The sequence below is a fragment of the Podarcis raffonei genome, chromosome 3 (assembly GCF_027172205.1).
Source record: "Podarcis raffonei isolate rPodRaf1 chromosome 3, rPodRaf1.pri, whole genome shotgun sequence".
Taxonomy (NCBI): Eukaryota; Metazoa; Chordata; class Lepidosauria; order Squamata; family Lacertidae; genus Podarcis; species Podarcis raffonei.
Genome location: NC_070604.1, coordinates 48,060,818 through 48,073,714, shown reverse-complemented (window position 1 = coordinate 48,073,714; position 12,897 = coordinate 48,060,818). Strand labels below are relative to the sequence as shown.

General features: G+C 41.0%; 1 protein-coding gene across 5 annotated transcripts in view; it reads right to left on the bottom strand.

Moving 5' to 3' along the window:
- Positions 1-12,897, bottom strand: part of KLHL32 (kelch like family member 32) — a 67,147-nt gene that overhangs the window by 51,039 nt on the left and 3,211 nt on the right. For 4 of the 5 annotated variants that reach the window (XM_053381503.1, XM_053381505.1, XM_053381508.1 and 1 more), the window contains exons 2-3: positions 6,085-6,175; positions 1,263-1,443 (exon numbers count right to left, since the gene is read on the bottom strand). In XM_053381503.1, the coding sequence (XP_053237478.1) occupies positions 1,263-1,443; positions 6,085-6,107 (204 nt within the window). In that variant the 5' untranslated portion in view covers positions 6,108-6,175. Of the gene's footprint in view, positions 1-1,262; positions 1,444-6,084; positions 6,176-12,897 lie in introns of those variants that run through there. The other variant, XM_053381504.1, reaches the window with a different exon arrangement.

Here is a 12,897-nt window from a genome sequence, read left to right as displayed (position 1 = left end):
AATAAAGCGGTATTATTACATCTTGTGTTCCTTTCCTAACACTGTTATAACTGGGGAGTCTGTTGCTTTTGGGGGGAAATCTTTGTCTCTCCAGATGGTAATGAACTACAACCCCCACCAGCCTCAGCAAGCATGGCCAATGGTCTGGGACAATGGGAACTGTAGTTCAGCAACATCTGGAGGGCCAAAGGTTCCCCATATCTGCTTTAACATCACGTCAGCATTTCACATCGCCCAGTTCATCCAGCCTGATGACTAGCTCTGCAGCACTTGAAATTTGCTTGTGACATTTTGGTTAGTTCTAACAAACATGCGTCCCAATTTACATTTTGGTGTGTGGGTGGGTGTGTGGGTGGGTGTGTGCGCGTGTGTTTCCTAATGAGTCCAAAACTATGCTTTTTATGTGTTCAACTTACAAATTTTACTGAAGGGAATAAGTGTCCTAAATAAAACTAGGGAAGACAATAGCATGTCTTCTTCCAGTCTTCCAGATCACTTGCCTTTTCTGGCCTTAAGGGAAGTTAAAAAACAAAACAAAACTTAATGCTTTAAATTGGAAAACTACTATTGAACCAGAACTTCACAAAGCATATATTGTAAGTTAACTCAAAATGTGATCTCAAAGAGATACAAAGTAGTTAAAATAAAATAGACTGTGTTAAGTGTGGAACAGGGTGCCCTAGGCTCACACCCACTGCCAACAACTGTGTACACACCCTATTTAGTAAATACAGTGGTACCTCTACTTACGTGTCCCTCTTGTTATGTATTCTTCGGGATATGCATGCAGCAAACCCAGAAGTATATTTCTGGGTTTCACCGCGTGCGCATACACAGTAGCACTCTATCGCACCACGCACATGCGCAGAACAGGCACCTCCGGTTGCAGAAACCTCAGAATCTGACTGGAGCTCCAGAACGGATCCCGTCCACAACCAGAGGTACCACTGTACAGGAGCACATACCTACAAACATGTAAATGCCTACCTTTAAATACTACATATATGTCAAATAAATTCCCCAGTTATGTTTCACAATCCTATATTCACATATCTAGTTTTAAGTCCCATTGAACCTAATGTGGCTTACTTTTCAGTAGACATTAAAAAAAAAACTTGTCCTGTGAAGTATCTGGTCAGATCATGATCACTGTTTACATGGGCAAAAAAAAATTGGAAAGATTTCAATACTACTAATTATCCAAATATCTATGGTGTTCTAAAAACAGAGCTGATGGACATAAACATACTACATTAACTTACTCTGAAGTAGTCACTGCAAGCTGCTAGGACTGCCTTGTGGGCATGGAATTTCTGCTCTTCCGCTATAAGAGTTATATCACAGAGGATCCCATCACTTCTTTGCTGGTTCAGAGCAGCCAAGACAGCATCATTATGAGAACTAGACTGGCAAAGCCTCTGGCCAGTCAGCATATCTTGAAAACTGCAAAAGACAAAGAAATAATCACACTCGCAAGCATGAAAATACCAAGAGTGAAAGGCATGCATATGTTTTCTACTTTTTCATTTCTAATTACGTCGGTCAAGCATACAATCCTGCATATTTACGCAAGACCAAAAAAAAAAAAAGTGCCACTGAATTGAATCAAACTCTGAAGTGAGAGTACGATTATAAGTAGGATGATTTGGTACTACTGACACAGGTTGGAAATGGGTTTATTATTATTTCCCCACTCTCGTGCTGTAACCAAAGGTCTATAGCATCACAGTGTGGCAGGGCTATCATTATGGCCCACAATATAAAGATGGACTTAAATCTTTATGTACAACAGCATCACTCTGCAAGACATTCACAATGTGGCCGTTATCTCACAGCTTCAACTGTCCTAGCTATAAAAATAGGCATATTATTGTTGTAAATTGAGGATTAATCCAATTTACTAGGATCCCTCCCAGCCCTCTCAGCCTAATGACTTTAACTGTAGAAGATCCACAATTGCTGGGGCCAACAGTGTAAGAAGCCAGTTAGGCAAATTTAGCGTGACAGATTCACTTTCTTAAATGAGGATTGGCACTGAATGACTGCCTTTTGCAGAAATAATTAAATGGCCAGAGACTTTTGGAAGCCTCATATCTTCAGCAGTCCTCTGCTGGTTCAGACCAAAGGTCCAACTCATCCAGCATCCTGTTTTTCCCAGTGTCCAACCAGATCCCTACGAGAAGTTCTGCAAGCAGGGCATGAGTGCAACAGCAGCCTTTCAACACGTGCTTCCCAACAATTGGGAAGACATATTTAGAGCATGTTGCCTCTGACAGTAGAGGTAGAACATAGAATAGTGACTGGCAGCCACTGACACTGTTACCCTTCATGAATTTGTTGTATCTTCTTTTAAAGCCATCCAAGTTGGTGGCCGTCGCTACCTCTTACGATAGCAAATTCCATCGTTTTCACTGTGTGCTGAATGAAGATGTCTGGCCCAAGTCTTCAAATATTTAGGTACAATGGATGACTAGTGTTATGAAAGAGGCAGGAAAAACTTCACTCTATGCACTTGCTCTTCACCATGCATAATTTTATACACCTCTATCATATCATCACTTACTTGCCTATGTTCTAAAGTGAAAGTGCCAAATGTTGTAACCTTTTCTCATAGGATTGTTGCTGTATCTCTCTGATTATTTCAGTTGTTCTTTTCTGAACCTTTCCCAGCTCTACAACATCCTTTTTGAGGTGAGATGACCAGGACTGTGCACAGTATTCTAAGTGTGGCTACACCATTTTGGCTGCCCCTTTTTTGTACCTATGTGCAACCTGTCTATTTGTAAATAAACACAAATAATACGAGATGTCCAAATTCTTGAAGAACTGAGGCGCACGTTCACATCATAGTTCATGTAGCATCATATATAAGGAGCAGGTGTGGCAGGGACAGGTAAGCAACAGAGGCTAAGGAAAATGGGAAGGTGTGATTGGGAGCAATGGGAGGGGAATAGGTGATTAGGAACATCATGGGAGGCATGTTTCCAACTACCCCACTCTTTGCCCTTCGAAGCCTTATAACAGGCATGGCCAAACTTGGCCCTCCAGCTGTTTTGGGACTACAACTCCCATCATCCCTAGCTAACAGGACCAGTGGTCAGGGATGATGGGAATTGTAGTCCCAAAACAGCTGGAGGGGCAAGTTTGGCCATGCCTGCCTTATAAGAAGCTGCTGCAGGAGAGGGACTGTGAGCAACTAAGGAGAAACTGTGTTGCTCCCTTGTTATTTTTGCTACTGGTTGCTGCACGTTGTTTAACTCATAGTGTTCTATTTATAGTACAATCGTACCTTGGTTCTCAAACACCTTGGTACTCATATGTTTTGGCTCCCGAATGCCGAAAACCCGGAAGTAAGTGTTCCGGTTTTTAACGTTTTTTGGAAGCCAAACATCCAACGCAGCTTCCGCTAGAGTGCAGGAAGCTCCTGCAGTCAATCAGAAGCTGCGTCTTGGTTTTCAAACACTTTTGGGAGTTGAGCAGACTCCCGGAATGGATTAAGTTCGAGAACCAAGGTTCCACTGTATTGAAATGTTTTATATGTTGTTTTATTTTTGTTGTGCTATGTTTATGACATTGTTACTACTTTGCAATATTATTACAAAATTGTTTCTATTTCACTGTTTTTGCCTTGTTATTATGAACTTGTTACTACGTTATTGCTTTCCTATGTTACTATGGAATTGTTACTCTTTTATTGTCCTGCTATGCTGTTATGAAATTTGGTAGTGTTTGTTTGAAATTCATCCCTGTTTCTTTGTCGCAAACCGCTCTGAGCATGATTTTTCTGTAGGAAGTAAAGGTAAAGGGACCCCTGACCATTAGGTCCAGTCGTGACCGACTTTGGGGTTGCGGCGCTCATCTTGCTTTACTGGCCGAGGGAGCCGGTGTACAGCTTCCAGGTCATGTGGCCAGCATGACTAAGCCACTTCTGGCAAACCAGAGCAGCGCACGGAAACGCCGTTTACCTTCCCGCCGGAGCGGTACCTATTTATCTACTTGCACTTTGACGTGCTTTCGAACTGCAAGCAGCATACAAATAAAATGAAGGAATGAATGACTTCAGTTACAGATACTTTAGTGGTTTAGTTACACTAAAGGGAGGGAATCCAAATGCTTCTTGGGAATGGCGAGTTTTGAGTAGAAACTACAAGGAAATAGGGAAGTAGATCACATAGAGGCATTCTTGGAGGCAGTTCCAGGCAAAAGGGTCAACAAAGAGAAATGGGTGGAGCCACTTCAGACAGCAGGGAATCTTGCTGAGGGTGGTGGCGCTTGAATAGCAAAGGTCAAAGGAAGGGACCCGTCAGGGGATATAAGAGCAGAAAGACAAGGAGGGCCAAGGCCACAGAAGGTTTTGAAGACATAGGTAAGAAGTTAGCAGTAGTTTAATCCACACCAAGCACTTGTGCAAAGTTGAATAAATAAGCTAATGTTCCATCCTGAACTTTGAGTTAGGGAGACCTACACATGAACAAAACAAATATTCCCACTAGACAGGCAGAGGCACTATGGTCTAATCAGAAAATAAAACATCCAAATGGCTGTTAAAACAGATATGAGAGTCACCAGTTCCCATTATGTAGCTAAACAATTATAGCGGGGGGGGGGGCAAGTCTGAAAAGCTTAGTATGTCCTTTTCACAAAATTGTTACATGTATGTGGACTTATTGGGACACCAACACATGAGGTGTGCAAGGATTTAGTTTCTTTTCCTCCATTCACTTTATAGTTCCAATCATTTCCAACCACTCATATCAAGATTCTCAAATAAAAGGGCCACTTGGAAGGGTTGAAATATTTGACTCCTTACCATAAAAAAATTAATGTTCATGCATGATTTGGGAAAAAGGTTTTACATAGTTTGGTAATCCTAAATCAGATATAACCTCCCAACACACAAAACTGTTAAAGTGTCCATACGCTAGAATATCTTTCTAAATATATTACTGACTTCTTTTGATATAACTGACAATTTGTGGCAGCACTTTAAAAAAGGAAGAAGAAGAAAGATGCAGAGCCTCCTATACAGTATTCTGACAGCAAAAATACTATTTTGAAATTCTCTGCTCTGTCATTCAGATGAAAAGCCTACGTTGGAACATTATATTCAAATAAAATGGCTCTTCTGCTTTCTACTACATGCACACAAATGTTATTATAAATATCCTACAGACAGATAAGTGTGCTAAGGTATCAAGTGAAAATGTGTTAGTTTGAATCTGAGCCTAATTTTGTGAACTGAATAGTTTGAGAGGTGTGACTTTATTTGATACAGAACTTGAAAGGGCAGGGGGTGTTTCAGAGTTCATATTTCTTTCTCTTTTAGTTTTTAAGAAGCATGCATAGAATTACATGTGAAATATGTAAAGATATAGTTATCAGAGCAATTACTCTATAAAAATGACCTCCTGCTGTTTGATGCATAATCCCATCACAGTAACCATCACAACCAATTTAATTGCCTTAATCAAATCAATTTGGGGAGGGACACATGGAGAGAATCTCACTGTTCTTTCTCCTTCATTGTTCATCATCAATGACAATAAAAACAACCTGTCCCCAAAGTTTAAATGGCAATCTACTGGCTGAGCCCATGAGGATCAACACAATGCTACTCAGTTTTCTGCCTTTACCTGCTTCAGCACTGACAGGAAGGCAAATCCTTTTTGTGTTAGGATGCTCAACATGCAAATGAGCTGAGAAATCACAGAAGGAGCAAATCTTTTACACCAGGCTTCCTCAACCTCGGCCCTCCAGATGTTTGGAGACTACAATTCCCATTATCCCTGACCACTGGTCTTGCTAGCTAGGGATCATGGGAGTTGTAAGCCAAAAACATCTGGAGGGCAGAGGTTGAGGAAGCCTGTTTTACACCATGCATAAATATTTCTATGGGGGTAAGTTGCGGAGAAAAAACCACACAGAAGCCTAACACAAGAGCAAAAAGTAAATCCTCCTGGACATGTCTTGGCACAGTCATTTTGATGTAATATTTATGTATGCAATTTGTCATCCTCTAGGCTAGCATACAGTGAATGAACACACACTCGATGGAAACTGGCAGGACAGCTCCATGAACTATACCTGAGGCACACCTCAGACGGCATCCTTCAGCTTTGCCCTTCTGAACCTCTTGCTTCTTAAAAAAGTATAGGGAAAACAGTGCACATTCCAGCTGCAGAGAAAAGGAAGAAAACAAATAATAGTTAGAATTAAAAGCCCAAACTTTTGTTCACTGTACAGAAAACCCACCACTTCAAAAATAATCAATATATGTGGCAAAGGATATCGACATCTCTTATTAATGGAACAGACTGGCTGCAACAATTTGATGACATAATGGAGCCATACTAATAATAAAATCCTAGATACTTTTTTGTGGGTGCAAATTAAGATACAGGAAGTAGCTTTAGTAGAATACTCATTGCCTGATTGGTGCATAGCTTCCAATTTGTCAGTGTTAATTTTATGTGTATACTACTTTCCATGTGTGCTCAGATGCTTTACATGAAGCTGATATTGTGTTACAATATTTTAAAAGCCAGCCCAGAAAAAATAGTTTGCTATAACTCAATAGTTACAGCACAACAGATACTTAATATGATGCATAACTAATACAAGTGTTAGATAATATTCCACTAAACAATTCATCAAAAAATATTAGAGCACCATTCAAAAATGGTTTGCAAATACAAAAGAGAAACAAAAATATTCCAACAGGAAGAGAAATACCTAATTAATACAGGTTATAGCAAAATCAATAATCATTAAACAAATCCACAGGACAAAGTGCATAATTAAGAACCAACAAGACTACATTAAAATCCAATATTGACTTGTCCCTTTCACAAACTCGATTCATATGCTCCACCTGATTAAATATACCATCATATTATCATATTTTTCTTGCTTTCACCAGGGAAAAATACAACTAATTTTCCTTGTCCGCTCACAGGAGGTTAACAAATTGTGAGATTAAATTTTTCATTTAGCACAAAGCCAGGGTCCGGGTTTGTGCTAAATGGAAAACCTATGACGTACAATGTGTAGCTGACACAAGTCTCAGGACTCTAGGAAATCTGAAAAGCATTATTTATTCCATACACACTGCTGGACAATTTTCTGTCTGCATGGCATCTTTTCCAAAAATTATTTCAGTACACTTCCAATCAGTTTTAACCTTCTGAAGTCTTAGTTGAGCAAAAGCATGAGCATTATAGCTTCAAATTTTTAAAATCTGATTTAAGGGCTGTTTATTTAAATCTCCCCCCAAAAAACAACAACAACCCTGCAGGAAATTTTGCAGAGGCATTTTAATCCAAGAACTGGAGGGTTATTGCAGAGATTCCATAGTCCCTATTGGGTTGCCATTAAACTCATATTCTGAGTGCTCTTCATTTTTTTACCAGTTCACCTCACAGCCCATATCTGTCTAGTAACCAAAAAGTCTAAGCCGCAGTTAGAGGAGGACTGGATACAACAAGGAGTGGCAACAAAAAGATAGAGCCAGAGAGTCAGATGATGCAAGTCCATCAGTAATTGTTCCCACATGAGCCTTACTAGGTGTGTCTGCAGATGTTTATTTTGAAGCTTCCCTTCAAGCAAAGGTGAAACAGTGTTTCCAGCCTCTCTTGTTTTCCACGTTCCAGAAGTCTTTCAGCACCAGTATGTTTTGAAATGGGTTCACGCCTCAAGTGCAGAAAAATTAAGCAGTGAATATGCATATGTACGCATGCAGACCATAAGGCTTAACCTAACCATATGGCCAGAGGCTATAGATATCCAGCGATCTGCACAACTGATAAGTTTTACATTAATAAATAATATTTATTCTCATAAATACAACAGGAAGCTCTTCAATGTCATTCTCGTCCTCACATCTGAGAATGCTCCACATATGAAACACAGTGAAATGGCAGAATGCACTAAACCAGAGATAGCCAATTTGGTATCTCCGTATGTTGCTAGACTACAACTCCCATCATCCACTGTGCAGGCTGATGGGAGTTGTAGTCCATAACTATTGGAAGGGCCCCCGCATTGGCTACCGCTTGAATAAACCATTTCAGAGTATAGTAAAGGTGTCCCTGCAAACAGAAAGCAAGTACCGCAACAAAAGGACTGAGCTAGAATCCATATACTTAGTTTCCTTCATACAGAATTTTGTGTTTCATGTGGGGAAACATTCAAAAACTGTGCCCCTCACTGGGAGGTTTATACTTCAACCTATGTCCTCCAAAAATCTATCACTTCATTTTATTTTATATGTAGACCAAGACTAAAAGGAGCTAGCAAAGAGAAAAGCAGAGCTGACAACTTCAAGCATTGTGAATCCAAGTTATTTTTCACCTTTCAGAAGGGATTGTTGTCTGAGAGATGAGGTGGTCTCACTCTACGTATTTATCCAATAATTGTGCAGCCCCCACCGTCCATCACACCATCACTTTCATCATTCTATTAAACATAATAATATGTTTATGCTGCGTAGCAGATGCAAATGGGTTCTGCCCCAAAATCAGCATTTTGCACTATGTGCCAGCAATTTTAAAACCGAGAAAGTTCACAGAGGCACTACCTTCAGGGTTGCACTCTATTGATAATGTCAGCACGACCAGCAATTACTGTTTTAATAAGCCCAAGCATTCCCATGTAGAATATTTGATTCCAGCTGCTTTGATCTACTACACAGCAGTAGCAAACACTGCCCTGGAAAGGGTGGGCTGACTTAAAAAGCACATTCTGCTCCAGGAAGGACGTTATGACCAGATTAAAGCTACAAACCCACAGGCACAGCACATCCCATGAAACAAAAACACTGAGCAATTTCAATCTTTCAAAACCACTAGGAGCTGTAGTGTAACTGATTTGTTAGAAAGCACAAATATTCCTTCCTTATTTGCTTTAGAGAGAGACAACAAACAAAATGCCCTTCTATTTTTTTAAAGCTTTGTTTTAATTATTTTATTGCTGAAAGTCATACAGGTGACAGGCATTGAATATTCTCAGCAACAACACAGGAAACATTTAAAAGCACAGTGGGGAGAACCAGAAAGCTAAAACTGTTTTTGTGTTATTTTTAAGCGCATAGTCAGTGCTGGAGGGTGTTAAGTATGAAATAGACTTTAAACCTCGTGAATTTAAACATTTGCAACAGTTCCAGTTGGATTCACTTGCTCATTTTATTGCCAAGAGTTAGAAAAAGCCAGGAATCTGTCTACATTTATTCAGGATAAAGCACACAGTGATGGGAAATGTTTTAGACGTAATAAGGACACCAACCTGCCCACTAATGTTATGAATTCTTTTTATATAATGTCCATCAAGTTAACTGTTGTTTGACTATAAGTTTCAAAATTGTATTACTGCACGCAAGAACTAGGAATCACCAAACTATCTTCAAAAATTGAAATAAGAGTGGCTAAAGCAAACATCATTTTTGTGCTTTTGTGAATTTGCTGCCAAACAGGATCTCAGGTGTAGGAAGACAGCTGAAGGTCTATTTCTTTCCAACTTCAAAGCCAATGAAATTTATGGTCAAACATAGTACTGACAATTGCTTTTTTTTGTGGGTGGGGGTGGTATTTAGATAGAATGTCCTGTTCATCGCCTATGAAAAGTGAAGGGAAATCTCATACATAGTATCCTTTATTATCAAATGCCAAGAGAGTTTACAAAATATATTTAAACAGCATATACTCAAAGCAACAGTAACTCAAAACATCAATGCAAGAACCGCAGTAGGAAAACTAATCAAATAATCATTAGAATTTCCACTTAAATTACACCACATACAAAGGACTGCTACTTTCTCCCCACTTTTTAAAACAACAACAAATCTTGCTCCTGTACATTTAATGATACCTGAACACATATGCTTAGCAGGCGAAGCCTTTTTCCTAGCCCCTTAGCTTCATGGCAAGAAAAGTATTGTGTGTTACATTTCTGCATGTCTAGGTACTGTTAAAGGGAACCAGAGGAAGACCATTAAAAAATATGGCAGGCCAAGTAATGTTAGCAATCCTATACGGAAGACAGTGCACTACTATGGGAGCTGCCTGTCCGCAGATGGAAGCAGGGCACAGAGAAGAAAAAAGGAGGCAAAGGACACAGAACAGAGTGGGGGGGGGGTGTCAACAGCACTTACATAGCTGCTCTAATTCATCTTATTGTCAAAAATAGAGAGGTTGCTTAATATCTCCACCTCAAATTGTAGCAGGTAATGGGAAATACCTCTGTCTGAGATCCTGAAGAGCCAGTGTCAGTCAAAGTAAATAAATACTAGGCTACATGAAAAATTAGGAAGTGATCTTCCTGTGCCGGTGTGGACAGAACAGGAGTATGACTTCCCCCTATTCACGTGATACTCATTCAGAGTTATCAAATCACAGCAAGAACCACCACAACCACAACTCCAAGGTGCCACTGCTCAACAGAGAGAACACAGCAGTTGCCTGGAAAGTGGTTGGGAAATGTACTTCTGCGTACAGTGTTTTGAACTATACAGAACTAAGGAAATAACCCCTGAGAAGAAGCAAGTATCACCTGACTTCATTTACAGGAATCTGCCTTATTCCATGTCAGACTATTTGGATACCTCGGCCACTATTTATTGTCTGTTCTGTCTGGCAGCAGCTCCCCTGGATCTCTGGCAGAGGAAAATCTTCTCTGTCACTAGCTACCTGATTCTTTTAACTCTGGAGCCATCAATGCGTTGCCAATGGATGCCTCACGGCAATGTTAGGGTGATTGCCAGACTCCCCTCCATGCTCACTTGCTGAACAAAATGAGCTCTGTGGCTGCAATGTTTGCTTGGACCTTTATGTTGGGCCTTCTCTGTCTGCATGGGTCTTCTTTCCATCCCAATCGGACAGCAATGATTAGTATTTGGATTGGTGTGAGAGAACAGAAGAGGTGAGTAGGGTTCAGAGCAAGCTGAGCATTGGAGAGCTAGCAATCGTGACCCCTCTCCAAGTTTTCTTTCGGCCAGTCAAGTTAATGTCTGGTATTGGGAATTCTGCTAAAGGGGGGGCATTGGAAAGGTCTATAGGGGAGTGGGCTGTGGGTGGGAAAGGGTTTAGCACTGTGTGCCTCTTTCACTATTAAAAATCAGACATGCATCCTACTTTCTCCCTCTATGTGATTTGAAACATATCCATGTTTATGTAACAGAACATGTACTTTATTTGATATTTTGAACTGGGTGGGGTGGGGGGAGATATTATTGATGGCTAGAGGAGCCTTCAGTGACAGGTCAGAGACAGGTTATAATGAGAGCATGTAGCAGTGTCTCAACTCAAGGGATATCTGGATGCAACCAATTTGGCCTGGTTTGGAGACCGAAACTCTGGTGGATGACCCATGCTGGAACATGAACAAGGGGAGTATTGCAGGTGGAGCCTCATCAGCTTTAGATACCAAACACCTTCTGGGTTGCCTAGCCATGGTTGGACTGGAAAGCAGGTTGGCAGCAACTACAGTTCTTCCTGGTGCAGTGCAGTTGCTTTTCTTTTTAGAAAAAAATAGTGCCGGTACTCACCATGAAGTTGTTACAGTAAGTGCCACACTTTAAACATTTGGAGAGGGAAAGGTGTCAGTATTGCGTACCCTTGAGCAGCCCTAGAAAAAGGCACTGTCCTGATGAGTCATTCCCTGAAGGCGCTGAACTAGAAACTTCTGTTCCACCTTGTGCCTTTTGATTTACTGAGTGCTAAACAGATTCAAATTGGATTCTGTTCCCTACACAGAGCAAAGGCATCCTGCTTATGGCAGGGATTCTCCTCCCTCCTCCAATGAGAAATCTTTGTAATTGATAAATTTAAAATATTCCTAGAAAAGGGTAAAACATGTCCTAAACAGGCAACTTTCAGGAGAGAACTACAAAGGCAGGTTGTTGATTTTCTCTCCATATCCAGGAGAGAAACTTAGGGCCCATTCAGATGGCCTTTTATTGAGCATTCATTCTAATTTGCTTACATAAAGCTTACGCGGAGGTTAGTTTATATCCAGTATATACTGGGCAATAATTGTTATACGGGACCATGGGAAAGCAAAGCATCCGCTAAAAGAATGACATTCTTAACACCTTAATTCTTAATTAGGGTTGCCATATTGTGAAGATCAAAAAAGAGGACGCATTTGTCAACTTCTACTTATAACTATGGATCGCTATGATGACTCTAGCCATGAAAAAAAGGATGTGTCCTGGAAAAAGAGGACATATGGCAACTATATTCTTAATGTCTTCCCCAGGAACTGTCACAGGCGGAACAAAGCAAGTTGACAGTTGGCGGGGGGGAACAGGGTACTTACTTAGGTAAAGGTAAAGGTACCCCTGCCCGTACGGGCCAGTCTTGACAGACTCTAGGGTTGTGCGCTCATCTCACTCTAGAGGCCGGGAGCCAGCGCTGTCCGCAGACACTTCCAGGTCACGTGGTCAGCGTGACGACGCTGCTCCGGCAAACCGGCACCAGAGCAGCACACGGAAATGCCGTTTACCTTCCCACTATAAAGCGGTACCTATTTATCTACTTGCACTGAAGGGTGCTTTCGAACTGCTAGGTGGGCAGGAGCTGGGACTGAACGACGGGAGCTCACCCCGCTGCAGGGATTCGAACCGCCGACCATGCGATCGGCAAGTCCTAGGCGCTGAGGTTTTACCCACAGCGCCACTTAATTCTAGTTCAGTAATTACCTTGGGCATCTGTAAAATTAAAGTGTCAGCTTTTAGTATCCATGAAACTAACCACGGCCGATATGAGGCTCAGCTTTCAATTCAGTACAGTTATACCTCAGGTTGAAGTAGCTTCGGGATGAATATTTTATGGTTGCGCTCCACGGCGACCCGGAAGTAATGGAGCACGTTACTTCTGGGTTTTGCCGCTCATGCATGCACAGACA